The 22,089-nt window shown below is 42.8% G+C and overlaps 1 protein-coding gene across 1 annotated transcript in view; it reads right to left on the bottom strand.

The window, feature by feature from the left end:
• Positions 1–2,390: 2,390 nt before the first annotated feature.
• UST (uronyl 2-sulfotransferase) overlaps positions 2,391–22,089 on the bottom strand; it is a 352,805-nt gene continuing 333,106 nt past the window's right edge. The window contains exons 6-8 of the mRNA XM_063443329.1: positions 12,613–12,710; positions 9,723–9,880; positions 2,391–3,686 (exon numbers count right to left, since the gene is read on the bottom strand). Coding sequence (XP_063299399.1) covers positions 3,397–3,686; positions 9,723–9,880; positions 12,613–12,710 — 546 coding nt within the window. The 3' untranslated portion in view covers positions 2,391–3,396. The remainder of the gene's footprint in view (positions 3,687–9,722; positions 9,881–12,612; positions 12,711–22,089) is intronic.

Here is a 22,089-nt window from a genome sequence, read left to right as displayed (position 1 = left end):
ATAATGAATCCTCCACCAGGGATTATAAAAAAAAACCAACACATTGTGTCGGGGGCGGGGCTTAACATGCGGCAGGGGCGGGGTCAAACTGCGGCGAGGGCGGGGTTGAATGTGCCCCCCTACTTTTGTCCCTGGCCCACCATGTGCCCCCCCTAAAAATGAATCCTGGAGACGCCACTGTTGACATCCACTAGATTTGTGCTTTTTTTTTTTTTGGCCAAATGTAAACATGCCATTTCTCAGAAATGGCAATGCTTCACGTTGTCAAAGAAAAAGAGATGCTTCCACGCACCAAAACCTCTACATTAAGATGTAGTCATTTTGTTGCTTAAATTGTCCCTTTAAGCAATTGATATATCATTCTTCATACAGATACATTATACATTTAAGTGCTTTAGTAAATATTAAAGGACCACTATAGGCACCCGGACCACTTCAGCTCAATGAAGTGGTCTGGGTGCCAGGTCCCCCTAGTTTTAACCCTGCAGCTGAAAACATAGCAGTTTCAGAGAAACTGCTATGTTTACACTGAGGGTTAATCCAGCCTCTAGTGGCTGTCTTAGTGACAGCCACTAGAGGCCGCTTCCGCGATTCTCACTGTGAAAAATCATAGTAAAGCATTGAGTAACGCGCATTCAGCGCTGACGACTGCAGGAGGAGGAAAGTTACCCAGCGCCGAGGGAGCCCGGCGCTTGAGAAAGATAAGTGGCAGAAGGGGTTTTAACCCCTTCAGCCCAGCGGGAGGGGGCCATGAGGGTGGGGGGACCTAAGGACATACAAGTTTGTTTTCCTGGCACTATAGTGGTCCTTTAACCACTTACTTTCTGTCCACTAGTGATGCTGACATCATTCTGGTTTTGTGGGTGTAACAAAAATGTAAAACCTAGTGCCACTTCTTTCCTAGCTTCCACCCACCGTCTCCTTCATGGATATTTGGCAATTATTTCCTAAGCAGGATGCTTTCATGAAGCCTCTTTTTCTTTTTTTTTTATTAAAACATTTACTAGCAATTCTGCTAAAACAATGTATAAATAAAATGTTTTTAAATAGATACTCTAGTCACCAAAACTACTTTAGCTTAATGAAGTAGTATTTGTGTACAAATCATGCCCCTGCTGTTTCACTGCTCAAATATCTGCCACTTGGAGTTAAATCACTTTGTTTATGTAGCCCTAGTCATACCTCACAGCCTTCCTGAACACTTCCTGTAAAGAGTCATCTAATGTTTATACTTTATTTATTGCACACATTCTGTTTAATGCAGAATTTCTTATCTCCAACAATGTTAATAGCCTATTAGAGTCTGCAGGAGCCTCCTGTATGTAATTAAAGTTCAATTTATGGAGCAGGAGATACAAACTTTTAAAGTATGTAACATCTAAGTGAAATTTAAACCTTTTTTTTTCATGCAGTCTGTGTCAGTCACAGCCAGGGGAGGTGGGCCTAGGGCTAAATAAAGAGAAACAAAAATGATGTAACTCCTAAATGGCAGAGAATTGAGCAGTGGAACTTCAGCGGTATGATCTATACAGAAAAACTGTTCCATTAAGCTAAAATTGTTTTGGTGACTATAGTGTCCCTTATTGTGACATATACACTTTAATATATATATAGATAGATAGATAGTATACACACACACACTTTTATAAAGCTTTTTAATATACTCCTTAATCCAGTAGGGCTAATTTCACTCACATTTACCCTATCACTGCATAATATGTACACAACATACATACCTGCCATCTATTACTGTAGGTTACACCTAGCACTATAGTTTCCTTTCAGGGATCAGGTGGTCTCAAACAAACTTATGTCTTTACAGACTGAATGCCCTGTTTATTTAGCTTTGTCAGTTTCATGCATTCCTACTGTTTGCTGAGTAGGATATTACATTTTAGAATACGATCTTAAAAGATCAATTTTTATAACGACATAACAGTAAGAAGTCATTCTTCCTTTAGGAGTTAATATATTTTGAGACTTTTACATGCATTCTTGTTTTCAAAATCCAACTATTTTCTTTCCACTGATTTTTAAAGGAGCAATAATGCTCTATATGGACTTAAAAGAAACGGGCTGCAGTTTTATATTCTTTTCATGCTTCAGTCAAACATTTTTTTCAATACTATTTGAGTGATACAATTTGTTTCTTTGTGTAACTACAGTTATAGATCTGTTCTGTAAGAAAAACAAATTCAATGCTGTGCTATGCAATTTCCAAGAAGCTTCAGAAAGACAGTATGCCTCTGACCTTTTAGTCTTTGCCTTCATGAAGTCATTTGGGCTGGAAAAGGCTCTCCGTCTCCGATGTACTATCTATTCTACTGTATTTTGCAATTACACAAACATGGTAAAAAAAAAAAAAATACAATTGCTGGACAAAGGTTCTCAGACAAACAGTGAGTAGTGTCTATGTTAAACTTCTATAGTCAAGAAGATGAAATCAAAGATATATGTAAATGCTTATACATACTACATTTTGTTGGTCCAGTGACACATTATTTATGCTTATCTTTATATAGATCAACCATATTTCTCACTATATGTAACAATTTCTGAATGAACTATTTACTTTACAGTTTTACATTACAGTTTTTCCAACAAGTGACAGCTTGTGTATCTCTGTAAGTCAGTTTGATAACCTGAATACATTGTTTTAGTGAATAAGCCCCTTAAATGTTCTAGTATGACTGTTACTCCTCTCCAGGTACCAGCAATTATAATGAACTACTGAAGGCCAGAAGCAGTTTGGGGATTGATCTGTATGTTCAATGTATAATACATGTTGCGCATACAAGCAAAAATTTGGAGAGTGTTGGAAGCCACTCTTAAAATAGATCTCATGCAATTTGAAGAATAGAAATTAGGATACGACAATACATTAAAGGTAAGTTCAAATCAATAGCAGACTGAAAATGCTAAGGCCAGGGGACAAGTTAAAGTATACAGCCTAGTTAATACAGTCATGAAAAATCTAAGTCATCACTAAATATTTCAATAATGCCAATGCAAACTATCCTGTCCTGCATATAACAAACTATTGCAATCAACAGGACTGCATAGAAAGATCACAAATGGAGTGTTCACCTTCTCTTCCACTTTGACATTTCCTGTTTGACCTCTGAACATGACGTTGTGCTGTTAGTTTCTTGTAAAATACAAGTACTAGCAAAATCCATTCATAATGTCCCACATTTCTATATTATATCCGAACCACTGAACATAAAAAAGTAAACAGACCCGCAAAACCGGGTACAGTATTTCCCAAAAACCCAACGTGGGAATTTCTGTTAATGCAATTGAGCATTAACTATGTTCCTTAAGATTATTTTTTAATAATAAAAAAAGCTTAAGAAATGCATCTGGACACATGATTGTGATGCAACAACGGGCGCATCACCTTTTATAAATGTCCTCTAACCACTTATCATCATCTTGCGTATCCTCATCTTCTACAGGTTCCTCTGTCTCCATAGGCATAGTGATTGGTATCAAGGTCTCCTGAATGGGCGGGCTTTTTTTAATTGATTTGAGTCCAAACTTCTTCTTCAATAAATGAAACTGCTCTTTCACATAGTGGTAAAATTCATATTCATATTTCATGCGCTGGTGCAAGACTTGCAGAGCATTAGGTGAAGGGAATGACTTCTTCACGGTTACTGTCAGGTTTCCAAGTTTTCTATGTTCTGCAATATAATCAAACAAAATAATTATTGGAATCAATGACATTTTTGGCAGTGTGGCATTACTTAGAGTAGTTTTAGGAGGTGCGTAGAAAGTCTTTCCTAAATTAGAAAATAATATATATGAAGATGGTATTGGTGCTAGTTTAAGGTTTCACATAGGACATCAATTGCTTTAAATTAATTAATTTCAAGCACAGAATTGTATTTGCTGAAGGTTTCGTACTTGATAAATACTAACTGCTTAATGAGTAAACTTTTAGAATTTTGGAGGTTTAGGGTAGCTTTATAACAATTTGGGCTCAGGGGTGCACCGTGGGGTTGGTGAAACCTGCACACGCTTGGGGCGCAGGCCGAGGGGGGTGTGTGACAGGTGATTTTTGCACACCCTCCGCACGGCCTCCACCCCCTGCGCCCCAGTGAAGCTTGTGCGTCTCCATAACGGAAGCACAGTACACACTTAGAGGAGGAGCTCTTTCCTCTCCCTTCCGCACTGTGTAAGAGCGCCGGGTGTCATGTGAGAACGCGCCCACCCTTCCCTGTTCTAACAGGTAAAATGGCACGGTGGGGCGGTGATCAGTGTGAGCAGAGCCGGCTCTGTGAGGGAAGCAGCTAAATGCTGCTTGGGAAGAAGAGAGGTGGACACATGGATAGGGGGTGAATGTCATGGAGGGCAGGGGTGCATGGGGCAAGAGAAACATGGGATGGGGGCATAGAGACATGGGATGGGGAGAGAGACATGGGAGGGGACAGTGGGGAGAGTGACACTAGAGGGGGGCATGGGTGGAGAGAGACATGGGATGGGGGGCATTGGGAGAGTTACATGAATGGGAGGGGAACATGAATTAGTAGGGGGCATGAGGGCGAGAGATTTATGGATGTGTGGGAAACATGTGGGGGAGAGATATGGATGTGTGAGGGACATGGGGGGAGAGAGACATGGATGAGTGGGGGACATGAGGGGGAGAGAGACATGGGTGGGGGAAAGAGAGACATGGGATGGGGGCATGGCGGGTGAGAGACATGGGAGAGGGTATGGGGAGAGACCCATGGGATAGGGGCATGGGGAGAGTGACATGAATGGGAGGGGGCATGAATGAATGGGGACATGGGGGGAGAGTGACATGAATGAGTGGGGGGCATGAGAGGGATAAAGATATGGATGAGTGGGGGACATGAGAGGGAGAGATATGGATGGGTGAGGGACATGTGGGGGAGAGAGACATGGGTGGGTGGGGGACATGAGGGGGAGAGAGAAATGGTTGTCTCTCTCCTCCTCATGGATGGGAGGGAAGCATGCATGGGTGGAGGACATGGGGGGAGAGAGACATGGATGGGTGGGGGACATGAGGCGGAGAGAGACATGGGTGGGTGGGGGACATGAGGGGGAGAGAGACATGAATGTCTCTCTCCCCTTCATGGATGGGAGGGGAACATGCATGGGTGGAGGACATGGGGGGGAGAGAGACATGGATGGGTGGGGGACATGGATGAGAGGAGGATATGGGACATGGGGGAGAGATATGGATGGGAGAGAGATATAAATAACATGGATAGGAGGCAAGAGACATGGGGGAGAGAGACATGTATGAGAGGGGCACATGGATGAGAGGAGGATATGGGACATGGGGGAGAGATATGGATGGGAGGGAGATATAAATAATAAAATGGGGGGGACATGGATGGAAGGCAGGAGAGACATGGAAGAAGAAAAGAGAAATGGAAGTGGGGGAGAGACATGGATAAAGGGTGGATCAAGATATGGATGGAAGGCGAACAGAGAGATGGAAGTAGGAGAGAGACATGGAAGTAAAGGGAACAGAGACATGAATGGAAGGGAAGGAGGAAGAGACATGGATGGAAGGGGGATAGAAGAGGAGAGTGCAGCAACACCTTACACTGCCTGGAGATTGCAGAGGGACTAGGGATTGAGCGGAGCGGATAGTGCAGCTACACCTAGGGTGTAAAGCCTTACCGACCTGGCTGAGACTGCAATTTGCAGAGGGACTGAGAACAGACACTCTACCGAGACAGTAAGTAACTTCAAGTGAAGCTTTTAAATAGATGATATCTATGTACCCAGATTACATATTGTATGAGAATGAAACAGGTAATTTAGTTTGTTTTGCTCTAGGATTCACCAACCTTTATACAGGTCAAAGGCAGCACAGATAATCAGTTACATTATTCTATCTACTCATCAGGTTACAGTGGCGGCTCTAGACTTTATGAGGTCTTAGGCGAAACTCAAACAAGAGGCCCCCACTAACACTCATAGTAAAAAAACATATAGGGGTTGCATCGTGTGTATAATGAGCTGTAGTTATATTGTATGACAGGCTTGCAGCGCTGGATACAGAGAGCTAGTCTCTGTATTCACTGTTGGGGTGAGTGTGGCACGGTTGAAGGAGAAAGGTTGCAGTCCCTTGTGATCCGGTGGGATGACTGTTCTGTCTGCAGCTCCGCAAGAGCTGCAGACCTCGCTCTGTGAGCTTGCGAGAACCACATTACGTGATCTGCAGCTCTGCACTCAGCGGAGCTGCAGATCAGAGGCTGGCTCTTTCTATAGGCAGACCATGTGGAGGGTCTACCCGGCGGCATACTGGGCAAACCACCGGGCCGCCTCTCACTGTCGGGTCCTCGGTCATGGACTGAAGATCTGACAGTTCAGTCTGCCCTAAGGCGCGAGGCCCCAGCAAGCACGAGGCCTTAGACGGCCGCCTAAATTGCCTAATTAGAGAGCCGCCTCTGTCAGGTTATTACTAAGATAAACACAGTAGCACCATACACAGGCAGCCCAAAACCATCACAAAAACAAGCAGTCCCCATCACACATTGACAGCACAAAATGAGCACACACATTCTCATCACACAGAGCCAGCCCAGTGCTAACACACAGTTTCCATCACATGTACACAGCCCAATAGATTCACACACAAACTATTCCTATTACACATAGACGACCCAATACATCACATGCAGTCCCCATTACAATCAGGCAGCCAAATATATGACACACAAACTGTAACCATTACACCCAGACAGCCCAATACACAGTCCCCATTACACAACAGACAACCCAGTAGATCATATGCAATTCCCAATACACTCACACAGCCTGAGTATACTGTTGCATCCTGTTTTTTGCTCTCCATAAGTTTAAAGGGTAATCCAGACGTGGACCCCTCACAGTGCCTAGAGAGATATCAGCTATGCCTCACTTGATGATGCCTAACAAGGCTGAAACAATCGTCTGAGGTTGCGGTGTCTCTCGTGCAGAGGGAACTTGTTGGCATTTCGAATCTGGACTGCCCGTATGGGTGGGACCAGTCTGATATGTTTCAGAGATGTTCTCGCTGTAATGGCAAAAGATGAGCTAAAACCAACTTGAGATCTGAGCGGGGACCCACCGAAGGGAAAGCTATTTCAGCTGCTGCCCGTTCTCAGTATACTCTTGTGCCCCGTTTTTTGCTCTCCAATAGTTTAAAGGGTAATCCAGATGTGGACCCCTTGCTCACGGTGCCTAGAGAGATATCAGCTATGCCTCACTGATGATGCCTAACAAGGCTGAAACGATAATCTGGGGTTGCTGTGTCTCTCGTGCAGAGGGAGCTTGCTGGCATTTCGGATCTGGAATGCCTGTATGGATGGGACCAGTGTGATATGTTTCAGAGATGTTCTCTCTGTAATGGCACAAGATGAGCTAAAACCAGCTTGAGATCTGAGCGGGGACCCACCGAAGGGCAGGCTATTTCAGCTGCTGCCTGTTCTCCGTATACTCTTGCACCCCGTTTTTTGCTATCACTTACAGACAACCCAATACATCACATGCAGTCCACATTACAATCAGACAGCCAAATATATGACGCACACAGTGTAACCATTACACCCAGACAGCCCAATACACAGTCCCCATTACATCAGACAACCCAGTACATCACATGTAATCCCCAACACACTCACACAGCCTGAGTTCAACTGTCACAACCAAGGTATTTGTTAGTTGACACCAGTAAAGACGCCAGCTTGTAATATGGTGCAGGGCCAGAGTGCCCTGGGGCTTCTGTGTGATGCGGCCTTTAAGAATCTGGCCGTGGCGGGATGCAGATGCGTCACCAAAAGTGTGAGAGAGCATTCTCGCAGCCAATGTGATGTTGTCTTTGTTGCCACTGGAAATCTCATCCGCATCTATTCCCTCCTGCATAGTGCATACAAGAGGCTGTGTGAAATCCTGGGGCAAGTCCTGTTAGTGCAATTGAAGTGCCGGGGTAAGTCCTGGATGCTGGGGCAAGTCCCATGAGTGTAATCTCAGTGTTGGGGTAAGTTCTGGGTGCTGGGGCAGGTCCTGTGAGTTTCATCTAAGTGCTGGGGTGGGTGCTAGGTCAAGTCATGTGAGTGCAATCTCTGTGTTTGGGTAAGCTCTGGTTGCTGTAGCAAGTCATGGGAGTGCAATCTGTGTGCTTGGGTAAGTCAATATATGTCCCCAATATATGTCCCAAGGTTTTGTCTCACATACTGCCCTGCACAGGAAAATTCAAATAACCTTGTGTACGTACTGGTGCCTATATATTGCCTTGTGCATAGGGCATATATATCAGTGCAATGTGCAAAGTATAACCTTGTAGAAATACTGGTGATATATATTGCCCTGAGAAGGGGTATATATCAAAAGTGTGATTTACCTATGTTGTACTTGCAATAAAGTGTAATGGCTTGTGTTATTCTTGTCATAAGGTGTGATGTGCCTGTGTTATGCTTGCAATATGGTGACAAGCATTCCACTGGCACATCACCATCATCACACAAGTGTGAATATATATTTATGATTTGATAACACAGATTCATTAGCGCAAACCCTATCATTGGCATTATTGGGAAAGCCTTGTATAAGAAGATGTGCGATTTCATGTGCACTAGCTGATGCAGTTCTGCTTGTAGTGGTTTCATATAGAGAGGGGGGCTTTGCATGACAGGCAGGACTCTGTTCCGAAGAAACCTCAGGAACTTTCAATTCCTCTTTATTCACTTTTGTATGGGACAGGGAGGACGAGGAAACAAAATATAATGCTTTTGGTTTTCCATTAATGGTGGGAGGGAGGCGAAGGACCAATACAGTTCCTCACCAAGGGTGTTTGGGCTTATCAGGTTTTGTTCTTAAGAAGACATGGGGTTTAAGTATTATTTGCAGTCAAACTTCTATGGACAGTAAATATGTATATGGGTTTAATGGTCAAACACAAGACAGCACTTCAAGGGTCATATACAAATCCTGAGAAGCAAATATGGACACAGTTTGTGAAACCTCTAGTGCTATTTAAATGTAGGTTTATTGAGTGAATCTTATTTATCAATGAACATTTTGTTAAGGAAATGTTAACTTGATTCCTGTAAAGCTTAACTTTAGTTTTCATAGACCTAGCCATTTTACTATACCTAAACTTCTAATTGGCTAACTGAGCAGCGGGCTTGAAAAAGCACTTAGACCAGAGTGGAAGATTTTGTCTCTCTTTCTTAGCTGTACTTTGGCCCTACAGGCAGTTTAGTGGTGTCTGACTTTTAATTCACCTTAATTGCATATACATGGTGTGGAAGTAAATAGAATTTGCTATAATGGACGATTAAGAAATACATCTTAATCACTATTGTGCTGGCTGGTGAATTATCCCCCAATGAAGATGCCTGAAGTGCTATTACACTTTCAGCTACAAAGTGGTTAAATACAGTATGCAGCAAAATGCTGCACATAGAGACTCCAGGCACCATGACCACTTGAAATCACTAAGGAGATCATGATGCTTGGAGTAACTGTTTAAGATTAACTTTAGTCTACTTCAGTTGTGCTTCACTGTATCTGTATTGTTGCTATAACTGACAAGAGGTCTTCGCTTACTGAGAGTAGTGTAAACCAGCATGAATGTGGATGCAATGGTAATTAAGAAATGTATTCAGTAATCTGAGTTGTGCATACATTTAGGTTAAAATAGCAAACAGGAAATAAAACCAGCATCTTAGATGAATAAACCATGCTGTAAAATTCACCTGGGTTTTTATAGATCGTCATGACATCCTTGAAATAATGAGGTAAGAACCTTTCCAGCAAAAGTAATACATCTTCGAGCTCTTCTAGAATTCCGACAAGTAAGAAATTTTCATTCACATTCTGTTTTGCTCGTTCCAAAGCCCATTCACCTGGATCCCTTCACAAAATATAACACATAATTAGCATATCTTTTTAGAGCATATTTGTGTATACATTGTCTGTAATTATTGACTAGATATCACCACATTAAAATAAACAAGGTATTTTTTTGCATTACAGGTCTATGCACAAAGAAAGGCAATTTTCCATTGAATTTCCATCCATTCCACTGTGTGTGCACTATGGTTTTCAATTATCAACTCTTTTTGGTGTTATAAAATTTACTGTGCCAAAAGAGTCTATGCAAAGGTGAATTAAGGTTCTGTTGCACTTGGGCACTAGTTTTCTTCGACACTCTTTGTGAGTGTAACTACTGACTCCCACACCTTACATGCTCACCCTTCCTTTACACGCCTTACCTCTTCCTGTCAAAGTCCTTGTTAAGATCTAGTCGCTGTTAACCCATACATTAAATATTATATTCCTGAATATTATGTTTTTGCAAGAATTCATCCAGTCACTGTTTAAAATTGTGTGCAGAATCTGATAAAACCACCCCTACAGGCAGAGGATTCCATAATCTATAAATCAGTAGAGGATACTAGTTTACGGAAATAGCAGCCACTAGTGATGGAAAAGATAAACAACTTAATCTATATTTGCACCACATTTTCCATGGATTTCTTTTTTGAATTCCTAGTTTTGTGTCATATCCAAACACTGGCACATTCATTTCAAAGCCTATTTCAAGATAATTTGTAAATAGGTTGAATAGAAGAAGCCCCAGAACAGATCCAGTTACCACTGTTGTCCAGCTTGAAAATGTACCACTAATAACAGCTCTGTACTGTGTCTTTAAGCCAATGTTCTACTGGGGAACAGTCCCTATTCTGCTCTGTGTCAGTGTGTATCAGGGATCATTAGGATAGGTGTCAATCCATATCTGTCAAGTGACCCTATGTAGGGGGAACAGTCCCTATTCTGCTCTGTGTCAGTGTGTATCAGGGATCATTAGGACAGGTGTCAATCCATATCTGCCAAGTGACCCTATGTAGGGGGAACAGTCCCTATTCTGCTCTGTGTCAGTGTGTATCAGGGATCCTTAGGATAGGTGTCAATCCATATCTGCCAAGTGACCCTATGTAGGGGGAACAGTCCCTATTCTGCTCTGTGTCGGTGTTTATCAGGGATCCTTAGGATAGGTGTCAATCCATATCTGCCAAGTGACCCTATGTAGGAGGAACAGTCCCTATTCTGCTCTGTGTCAGTGTGTATCAGGGTCCCTGAGGACAGGTGTCAATCCATATCTGCCAAGTGACCCTATGTTGGGGGAACAGTCCCTATTCTGCTCTGTGTCAGTGTGTATCAGGGATCCTTAGGACAGGTGTCAATCCATATCTGCCAAGTGACCCTATGTAGGGGGAACAGTCTCTATTCTGCTCTGTGTCAGTGTGTATCATGGTCTCTGAGGACAGGTGTCAATCCATATCTGCCAAGTGACCCTATGTAGGGGGAACAGTCTCTATTCTGCTCTGTGTCAGTGTGTATCATGGTCTCTGAGGACAGGTGTCAATCCATATCTGCCAAGTGACCCTATGTAGGGGGAACAGTCCCTATTCTGCTCTGTGTCAGTGTGTATCAGGGATCCTTAGGATAGGTGTCAATCCATACCTGCCAAGTGACCCTATGTAGGGTGAACAGTCCCTATTCTGCTCTGTGTCAGTGTGTATCAGGGGCTCTGAGGACAGGTGTCAATCCATATCTGCCAAGCGACCCTATGTAGGGGGAACAGTCCCTATTCCGCTCTGTGTCAGTGTGTATCAGGGATCCTTAGGATAGGTGTCAATCCATATCTGCCAAGTGACCCTATGTAGGGGGAACAGTCCCTATTCTGCTCTGTGTCAGTGTGTATCAGGGTCTCTGAGGACAGGTGTCAATCCATATGTCAAGGTGTCAATATGTCATATGTCAGGTGTCAATCCATTGTGATTTAGGAATGTTAGGTGATTTATGCCCTTTATGGATTAAAACCAGACTCTGCGTCAACTGTGTAATTTTCCATGGGAGTTTTGCCATGGATCCCCCTCCGGCATGCCACTGTCCAGGTGTTAGTCCCCTTGAAACAACTTTTCCATCACTATTGTGGCCAGAAAGAGTCCCTGTGGGTTTTAAAATTCGCCTGCCCATTGAAGTCTATGGCGGTTCGCTCGGTTCGCGAACGTTTGCAGAAGTTTGCGTTCGCCGTTCGCGAACCGAAAATTTTGTGTTCACGACATCACTAACCAGGGCTTCTATAAACTTACTGATAATGTAATACACAGTTTTCTGAATGGAGGTATCGATGTGGCTTCTGTTATCTTGCACTAATAGCTTCATCCAATTCATAAATAAGCTAATCACAAGTCTTTAGTGTGTATGTATATTAACCGACTAAAAAGATTGGATACTCCACAAAGTTGTGAAAATCATTGCCAGTGTTTTTTCCTTGATGAAACCTCTGTTTTATATAATGACTATGACCATTTGAGTTAAGCCATAAGACATAAACTCAAAATAACAATATAAACAGCACCTTCTCCACATGTGGTATGCTGTACCCACTGCATTCAGTAGGTAAGTTGTGTGTCAATCATGGTTTGGAACAGGTAACAGTGTTGTCAAAGTCTGGCTCCATGTATCTTTTTGGGCTATAACTCCAATATCATCTATAACTCCAATATCATGATCAGGGAAAGGGCCTGATCAACAACCCACGATTTGTGGTAAGGATAGAAATGTATATAAATTCACCTGCACTTTGGGTGCTGTCCACAAAAATATGGAATGATGTAGAATAATCTGGGGTTGGAACATTCTGCATAGTTTTTGAGAATACACTCATTAATATCCTGTAAAATAAACACAGACAAGAAAAATAGTATGCGTTATGGAAAGTATGATTTTAATAAACAGTAATTGCTCAATTGTATTTTGTATTTTTATTCACTAAATATTGAACTGCGTTTTCAAAATGCAAACTATAGGGCATCTTTCCAGCATTATTCACTGTTTTGTGACTCTGCCCTATTAATGCAAATGATTCAATCTTGATGCAAGGCTTTACTTTTGACATACACAAACATGAATATAGATCACCATTAGTCATAGAGGTAAAGAGAAAGTTTTTGTGAAAGAGTTGAGGTTTTCTAGTGACCAACGTCCTTGCGGTAGCGGATACAGTAATTTGCTGAAGAACATTCACTTCTAGGGACTGTTAAAAGCATGGCTATTATGCTGTATAGGTAGTGTGGGAATAAAATAAAAAGTACCAGTACTACAAGTTAGCACAGATGACAGATGTTCTTATTATATACAAAAAAGTACCTTCCACTCCTAACTTCCTACCGGTAATTTGCATTATGGGAATATTAAAACGTACATACCCAGCCAAGTCAAAACTGTTTTTCAAAGTATGGCACAGCGGCATATAAAATAACATATTAAACTGGATGAGGCTTGAAATGTTGATGAAACATGCCTATATATACATGCCTATATATATGAAAGATAACTGAATAAACCTCTAACATTCTAGTTTTTGTTGCATTTTAGAACACAAGCTGTATGTTCCAAAATAAAGGATATGTAAATGATAATGTAAGCGATAATGTAAGCAGTTTCCAGAAAGTACCACTAGGGGGCAGGATGTTCACGAGTTACGGATGCAGTCTTTCACAAACTGCAATTTGTAAATGATTGAGTACAAGCCCTTTTACATTCTCAAACCTCTATCTACAGGGTCATGGAAGAAAAGAAAAGTATTAAATAAAAGGCAATTAAATTGTACTACATATGCGGACTATCAGTAGCTGCAGGTAATTAATCGTGCATACATTTTATTTCTAGACTTTGGGAAATAGTTAAGGATTTTTTTAAATCCTAAAACTATGGCTCAATTTAAATGTATTGTATATTTGACGGCACAATCTATACTTGCATTTCATATAACAAAAATGATTTTTTTTCCCCCAGCAATACATTCGCCTATTTCCTGCACAGCTCACACTAAGTTTTGGGTTATGTTTTATTTTGAATGTTTTTGTTGACATACTACAATATAAAGCATGCAGATTAATGACAACGTATTATCAGATGGCTAAAGATTGCTGTTTTCTAGAAAAAGGAAAAAAAAAATTTAAGTTGGCTTTAAAAATAATGCTGGTGAGCTTAAATTTCCCAGTATACCTGTTTTTTATTACGTTGTGATAAATATAGCTCATATTTTAATGCTACATAATCCTTTAAAACTAGATTGTATTGATCCCAGGGAAATAAAATAAATATAAAGCTTGCACATTTTTTTTTTTTTAACAGGTAAACAAGACCTATCGCAAATACATAATCAATAATAATAATCAACATAATCAATTTGTTTTGAAACAATATTTGAATTTGACAAAGTTGATAAATGTTTGTAGAAGTTGAGAACCAGCCAGACAGATTTAGCGCCTGGCTCCCTTTTGGAGGAACAATTAAAGTTATTTAGCCATAGATATGAGGAAGAAAAGTTAAAAAAGGGTTTGATGCACGCAATATAAGCAATGAACTTAGGATATAACTCTGTTATTTTTCTGGAGTCTTACAGGTGATTTAATTGGGTGGAGTCTACTAGTAGCCAGAGAAGATCAGAGCAAAACAGACTGCATCTTAACTGGAGGAATTTCTGCTTCAGGTTGTTGCTTGTATGTTGTAGCTGGCTTTCTTTTTAGATTTTTTTTATAATTCTTTATTTTTGCTCCACTCAGGGTATGAGAGGGCAAGCGCATAAAGTTTAGGACACACAGTTTTAAAACAACAATAGTAAAGAAAAACATAGTTAACATTCTGTCACGTATTCATCTGCACATACAAATGTGGTTAATGGCATTTACTGTCCTGACAGGAAAAGTTGTGCCGAGCAACATTACCGTCCTGATAGGAAAAGCTGTGCCGAGCAGCAATCATGCACATGGAAACCTGGTAATTACTTTTGGGTCAAAGGCCTGTCATGACCAATCAAATCCACAGGAGGGTTTGCGCTGAGCAGCAATCATGCACATGGAAACCTGGTAATTGCTTTTGGGGTCAAAAGCCGGTTATAGCCAATCGGATCCACAGGAGGGGTATTTAAACACAATTCTCCTTTTGTTCATTGCCCTGTCGTGGTTTCATCTTAATGGTAATCCGAGAGTACGTTCCTGATCTTTATTTTCTGGTATTTGACTTTGGCTTCATTTTCACTTCCCTGAATTCTGGTATCCTTGATGTTTGGCTTTCCCTCATCTTTGTGTCTGATTCTGTGTTCCTGACCTCGGCAAGTATTTTGACTATTCTTGGATATGTTAAGTCCGGCCATTCTAAGGTCTGGTTATACATTATCTTTAGTCCTAGGTGTGACACAGTTCTGCGTGCTGGATCAACTTGTAATCCTGACACATTCATGACATCCTGCGTATGAGGCCTATGAGCAGAGGGTTTTATTTATATGATGGTCTATTACTAAAACTGGTGGGGACATGCTGAGAGCCGGCCTTGGGTTCAGTTACTGTAGAGTGTAACTAATGTCTCTAAGGACTGCAGATGGTCATTTAAAAAGATTGTATCAGACATGTAGTTGCTGGAGGGCCGGTTGTTACTATAAGAGTATTATGTGAGGCGGTGGAGGGTTGAAACGCTTAGGGCTCATTAAAGTACCTAATCGGCTTCACTGTGCTAAGGTGACGGTTATCGGTTTAAGTTTATCTCAGCCGAGAGGAAAAGCTCAGGGTTAACAGTGTCAGTGTTATCACAACTATACATTTCTCATGTTTTGTAAAGCCACTTTGGCATTGTTGTTGTTGTTTAGTCGTTTAGTCGTGTCTGACTCTCCGTGACCATATGGACCATAGCACGCCAGGTACATCTCTCAGTCACTGCCCCTCTTAGCTCCAACAACTTCATGTTCGTGGCTTCAGTGACTTCATCTATCCATCTCCGTCTCTGTCGTCCCCTTCTTTGTGTGCCTTCCATCTTTCCCAGCATCAGAGTCTTCTCTAGAGAATGCTGCCTTCTCATTATATGGCCAAAATATTGGAGCTTCAGCCTCATGATCATAGCTTCAAGTGAACAGGTTGTCTTGATTTCCTGTAGTACGGATTTATTGGATCTTCTTGTAATCCAAGGGATTCTAAGCAGTTTTCACCCACACCACAGTTCAAAGGCATCAATTCTACAACGCTCATCCTTCGTAATAGTCCAGCTCTCACATCCGTATGTTACTACTGGGAATACCATAGTTCTGACTATGCGAACCTTTGTTGATAGTGTAATATCTTTAGTTTTTACCATCTTACCATTTTACCATCAAGTTCGCCATAGCTTTCCTCCCCAGAAGCAAACATCTTGTAATTTCATGACTACAGTCACCATCTGAAGAGATCTTGGATACCAGGGTTCCTTTAGATTTTGTCTTCAGCAAGTGAAATCTATCAGGTGATTGACTCAGACATTGCAGAATATTCCACTCCTTTGCAATAAAAAAAAATCTGGGTTGCTTTCGTAAGTATGTCTTAGGTCATTGTTCATCTGTAAAGTGAAGCGATGTTCAATCAACTTTGCTGAATCTGCGCAGGTAATATATCCCTATACACTTCAGTATTCATCCGGCTGCTTCTGTATTCTGTCACATCATCTATAAACACTAGTGACCCAGTGTCACTGGAAGTCATGCAGGCCCATGCCATCACACTGCCTCCACTGTGTTTTACAGATTTTTTGGTATGCTTCAGATGGCATGAGCAGTTCCAAGCATCATCCATACTTTTTTCCTTCCATCATTCTGGCACAGTTTGTTCTTAGTTTAGTCTGTCCAAATAATGCTCTTCCAGAACTGGGATGTCTTTTTTAGAACTTTTTGTCAAAGTCTAATTGGGCCTTTCTTTTCTTGAGGTTTATGAATGGTTTGCCCTTTGAGGTGAACTCTCTGTATTTGCTCTCAAGAAGTCTTCTCTTTCTGGTAGACTTGGATAATGATATTCCTACTTCCTGGAGAGTGTGTTTCACTTGGCTGGATGTTGTGAAGGGGTTTTTCCTTACGATGGAAGGGATCCTACGATCATCCACCATAGTTGTTTTTCATGGACATCCAGGCCTTTTTGTGTTGCAGAGCTGACCAGTGTGTTCTTTTTTCTCAGAATGTACCAACTTGCTAATTTTCCTGCTAGCTCACTGATGTGTTTTGTTTTTTTTGCAGTGTAAGGATGGCTTGTTTCACTTGCATTGAGACCTGCTTTGACCACATGCTGTGGATTCAACGCAACAGCTTCCAAAAGCAAATGCCACACCTGGAATCTGCTTAATTGATGAAGAAATGACAAAGGAAGAGCCCTCACCTGTCCATAAAATAGATTTTGAGTCAATTGTCCAATTACTTTTGGTCCTCTGGTCTTTTGAAAAAGATGGGGCTACATATTAAAGAGCTGTAATTCTTAAATCCTTCCTCCAATTTGGATATGAATACCCTCACATTAAAGAGGAGAGACTGATAAGCTGATAAGCCCATATTCATTATTTAATTGCAACTTAATTTATTTTGGTAAACAGCCAAACAGTCATAACAAAACTTCAGTGTCAGTGTCAGTGTCCAAATATTTCAGGACCTAATGGTATACACATACAGTGTATTAAAGGAAAGCCCTGTTTCTGCTTTACAAAGGTTTTTTTATATGTATGGATGCACTTAAATAAAAAGAGGGAAATCGTGGTACAATGAATACATGACAAAGTGCCAAATAGGCAAAGTCTCAAAACAGCCTTGGTACTTAAGGGTCTAAACATAATTTATTTCAGCAGCCCTTTATCTGTAAAATGTTCTCTATAATAACACCAGGAACTAGAAATTATTTAGTTTTGGAGATCAGAAAAATATTTTCCCTGATTTTCTTTCATATTTTTAAATGAATAGTCTAATCTCAGACATTATAATGGAAGCATACAATGCAACAGAGATGAAAAATGTCTGAAGGTTTCAGGAGATTTTACATCTCTACAGAGAACCATAACAGATGATACATAGTACTGAATCAACCTATAAAACTGTTGTTCCCTGTTCATTGGAATCTAATTAATTTTCTGCCTTCTGGAAATATTAAAGTTATGGTCATGTCATAGTATGAATTATAAAAAAGACTAAAAACGAAATGAAGCAAAATTAACTATGGCTTTACACAGTCACTCTAGTTCCCACAATTCGTCAAAGGCTATAATAATAATACCTTCTAATTTACCTCTTGTGAAATCCAGAATTACATTAATCCTTGCAGATTCTGAGTAGCAATTTATATTATAGACATTTGTGTATCTGGTTATCAAGAAAGTTCTAACTTAACACATCTTGTGTTAGATATACAGAAATGAGGTGCACTACAGGCATAATGTCATGAGCACCAGGTGCTCTCCATGCCTGTTCCTCAGCATGTGGGTTTCCAACAAGCTGAATGTTGGCCATACTGCTGAACTTTGGCTTTGCATAAGCATTTTAATGTCAGTGTCAACTGAAAGTCAGAGACCGCATGCACAAATAACAATGATGCCAATTTGTCTGACATCACATTGTTGATGCTAATGTTGCTCAGTCTGTATGCATATACACAGTGCCCTAACCCTGTCAATAATGCCCTAGACTCTATAGGTTTGATGACCCACTACTTTATTTTTACCCTCACTTACTGCCACTTGTCCTCCTGTAATTTTATAACACGGCAGGTGGCTTCGTATTTTGCATTAAACTCTCTTTAATAAACTCCGGCAGCACAGATTTAACAATAAAGTTTAGTGGAAAAAACATTGCAACATGGTATAAAAGGCCTCTCTCGCTGTATCTCTTCCTCTTTCTTTGCTGCTCCAGCCTATGCACAGGTCAGAGTAATTTGTTCTTAGCTTAATTATCTTATATTGTTTTTATGCTGCATTGCATTTGATCATAATTATTTTTATATCATTCCCCTGCTCCCTCTACAACCTGTCTTGCCCTCATTCCCTCAGTCATTCTCTATTTCTCCCGTTTTTTACATCTATATGCTGCCCTGACTCCTGCTCTCAGGCAGGGACCCAGGGGCGGACTGAGCACTCGGGGAAATCGGTCATGGACCGAGGGCCCGAGGCTCTAGGGGGCCCGCCCGCCTGCCTGCCATGCAGTAAAGTAATAGCTGGGCTGGGGAGTTAAACAATCTCCCCAGCCTGCATGCAGTCAGTCAGGGGCCTGCACGGCACTCCGCGGGCCCCTGTTACAAAATACATTTCCCCCATGTTCGGGCAGGCACAGTAAGAGACAGCTAAAGGGCCCTCCTAAAGACCCACTATGCTGTCTCTCACTGTGCCTGAGCAGAGCAGGAGAGCTGTCTGTAGTGCTGATCAGGCAGCTCCGTGCGGCTCCTGATAGAGGAAATGACATCATGTGTCAAAAGGTCAGGGAGCCGTGCGGAGCTGCCTGATCTGTGTTAGAGGCAGCACTTCAGTGAGAGACAGCATGCTCCAGTTCTGCTGGGAGAAGGATTAACCCCTCTGGCCAAAGGTAAGGCTCCTCTTCATCCAGCAGCTCCTCTTCCTTCTACCCCCTACTGCCCCTACCCCTACAGCCCCTCTACCCTCTGCTGCCCCTACCCCTACAGCCCCTCTACCCTCTGCTGCCCCTTTGCCCCCTACTCCCTGCTGCCCCTCTACCCCCAGTAGACCCTCTGCTGCTTCTCACCCCATACTACCCCTCTACCCCCTCTGCCTCCCACCCCTCTGCCTCCCTACTGCCCCTCTACCCCCAGTAGACCCTATGCTGTCCCCCTGCTGCTCCTCACCCCATACTGCCCCTCTACCCCCTACTGCCCCCCACCCCTCTACCTCCTGTTGCCTCCCTACTGCCTCTCTACCCCCAGTAGACCCTCTGCTGCCCCCCACCCCTCTACCCCCTGCTGCTTCACTACTGCCCCTCTACCCCCAGTAGACCCTCTGCTGTCCCCATGCTGTTGCTCCTCACCCCATACTGCCCCTCTACCCTCTGCTGCCCCCTAACCCTCTACCTCCTACTGCCCCTCTACCCCCTGCTACTCCTCTACCCCCAGCAGCCCACTACATCCCCTATACCCTTCACAGCCCCTGCCCCTACAGCCCCTATACCCTCTACTGCCCCTTTGCCCCATACTCCCTGCTGTCCCTCTAGCTCCTGCTGGCCCCCCTATCCCCTGCTGCCCCTCTACCCCCTGCTACTCATCTACCCCAGCAGCCCCTTTGCCCCCTGCTGCCCCTCCACCTCTGTCAGGATCGGGACAGGGATCCAACACGCAGAGTACAAACAGTAGCCAGATACGTATACCGGACCTTAGAATGGCCGGACTAACGTAAGTAGTACAGTATAGAATGGTCAAAGACAAGCCGAGGTCGAGGGTAACAGAAGACAGGTAAGCGAGAGACAAGCCGAATCAAGGGTAACAGAGATAAGCAGAGTAAGGTAAACAAGCCGGGTCAAAACCAAAAGGGATAATAGAATACACAAGCACTGAGTGACTAGAACAAGCTAGAACCACGACAGGGCAATGAGCTAATGAAAGAAGCTCTGTTAAATACCCTGTTCAGAGCAGTAACCACGCCCCCAAGACGTCCTGATTGGTCCTGCAGCCATTGACTGACAGGTTGTTCCGGGGGAGTGTCCTGATGACTACTTCCTGCCTAGATGCTGTAAAAGGCAGTCACTCCCTCGCGGCCGGCCTAGCATGACCGGATAGACCGCGGGGAAGGGAGCCATCAGACCGTCTGGATGGAGGAACAGCTAAGTCTCTACCTCTTTCAGAGGTAGAGACCACAGGTACCCTGACAGTACCCCCCCTCTCAGATACGCCCACCGGGCGGAATGAACCGGGACGAGATGGGAAGCGAGAGTGATATGCCCTGCGGAGACGGGGAGCATGAACATCCTCCTGAGGTACCCAACTCCTCTCCTCAGGACCATATCCCTTCCAATCAACCAGATATTGTACTCTCCCCCGGGAGATTCGAGAATCAATAATAGAGTTAACCTCATACTCCTCCTGACCCTCCACCTGAACGGGGCGAGGAGGGGCTATTGTGGAGGAAAATCTGTTACATATGAGTGGTTTCAGCAATGAAACGTGAAACGAGTTCGGGATGCGTAAGGTATTAGGAAGAGCTAAACGATACGCAACTGGATTGATACGGGTCAGCACCCTGTAGGGTCCAATATAACGAGGAGCGAACTTCATGGAGGGCACTTTTAAACGGATGTTCCTCGTGCTCAGCCATACCCTATCACCTGGAACAAAGACCGGAGCCGCCCTTCTACGTTTATCAGCGTGTTTCTTGACCAACATAGAGTTGTGCACAAGGATTTGTCGAGTTTGATCCCACAACTTCCTCAAATTGGCAACATGAACATCAACCGACGGCACCCCCTGGGAAGGGGAATCCGAAGGAAGAATAGACGGATGAAAACCATAATTCATGAAGAAGGGGCTTGAATGAGTAGAATCGCAAACGAGATTGTTGTGTGCAAACTCCGCCCAAGGAATCAAACCGACCCAATCATCCTGGTGTTCAGAAACAAAGCATCGTAAATATTGTTCAATTTTCTGGTTGGTACGTTCAGCAGCTCCGTTAGACTGAGGATGATAGGCAGAAGAAAAGTTTAATTTAATACCAAGTTGAGAGCAGAAGGACCTCCAAAAGCGGGAAACAAATTGGGAGCCTCTGTCCGATACAATTTGAGAGGGTATCCCATGTAGGCGAAAAATCTCCTTAGCGAATATCTCTGCCAATTCGGGAGAAGACGGGAGTTTAGGCAGGGGAATGAAGTGTGCCATCTTAGTAAACCTGTCAACCACGGTGAGGATAACAGTCTGTCTTTTAGAGATAGGTAGATCGACAATAAAGTCCATGGCCAAACAGGACCATGGTTTTTCTGGAACCTCCAAGGGTTGCAGGAATCCACATGGAAGCGTATGGGGTTGTTTGGTTTTAGTACAAACTTCACATGCAGCGATGAACTCCTCAATGTCCCTCCGTAAAGCAGGCCACCAGAAGTCCTTAGAGATCAACGCGTAAGTTTTGCGGATACCAGGATGTCCCGCCATCTTGCTATTATGTAAACACTGTAAAAGTTCCAGTTGAAGAGCAGGAGGAACGAAATGACGGCCCGCAGGAGTCTGTTTAGGTGCTAGATGTTGCAACTTAATGATCTCGGCCAGTAATGGAGAATGAATCCTGAGA

Source organism: Pelobates fuscus, chromosome 2 (assembly GCF_036172605.1).
Source record: "Pelobates fuscus isolate aPelFus1 chromosome 2, aPelFus1.pri, whole genome shotgun sequence".
Classification (NCBI taxonomy): Eukaryota; Metazoa; Chordata; class Amphibia; order Anura; family Pelobatidae; genus Pelobates; species Pelobates fuscus.
The sequence above is the reverse complement of the archived record's forward strand: the minus strand, read 5'-3'. Positions and strand labels throughout refer to the sequence as shown.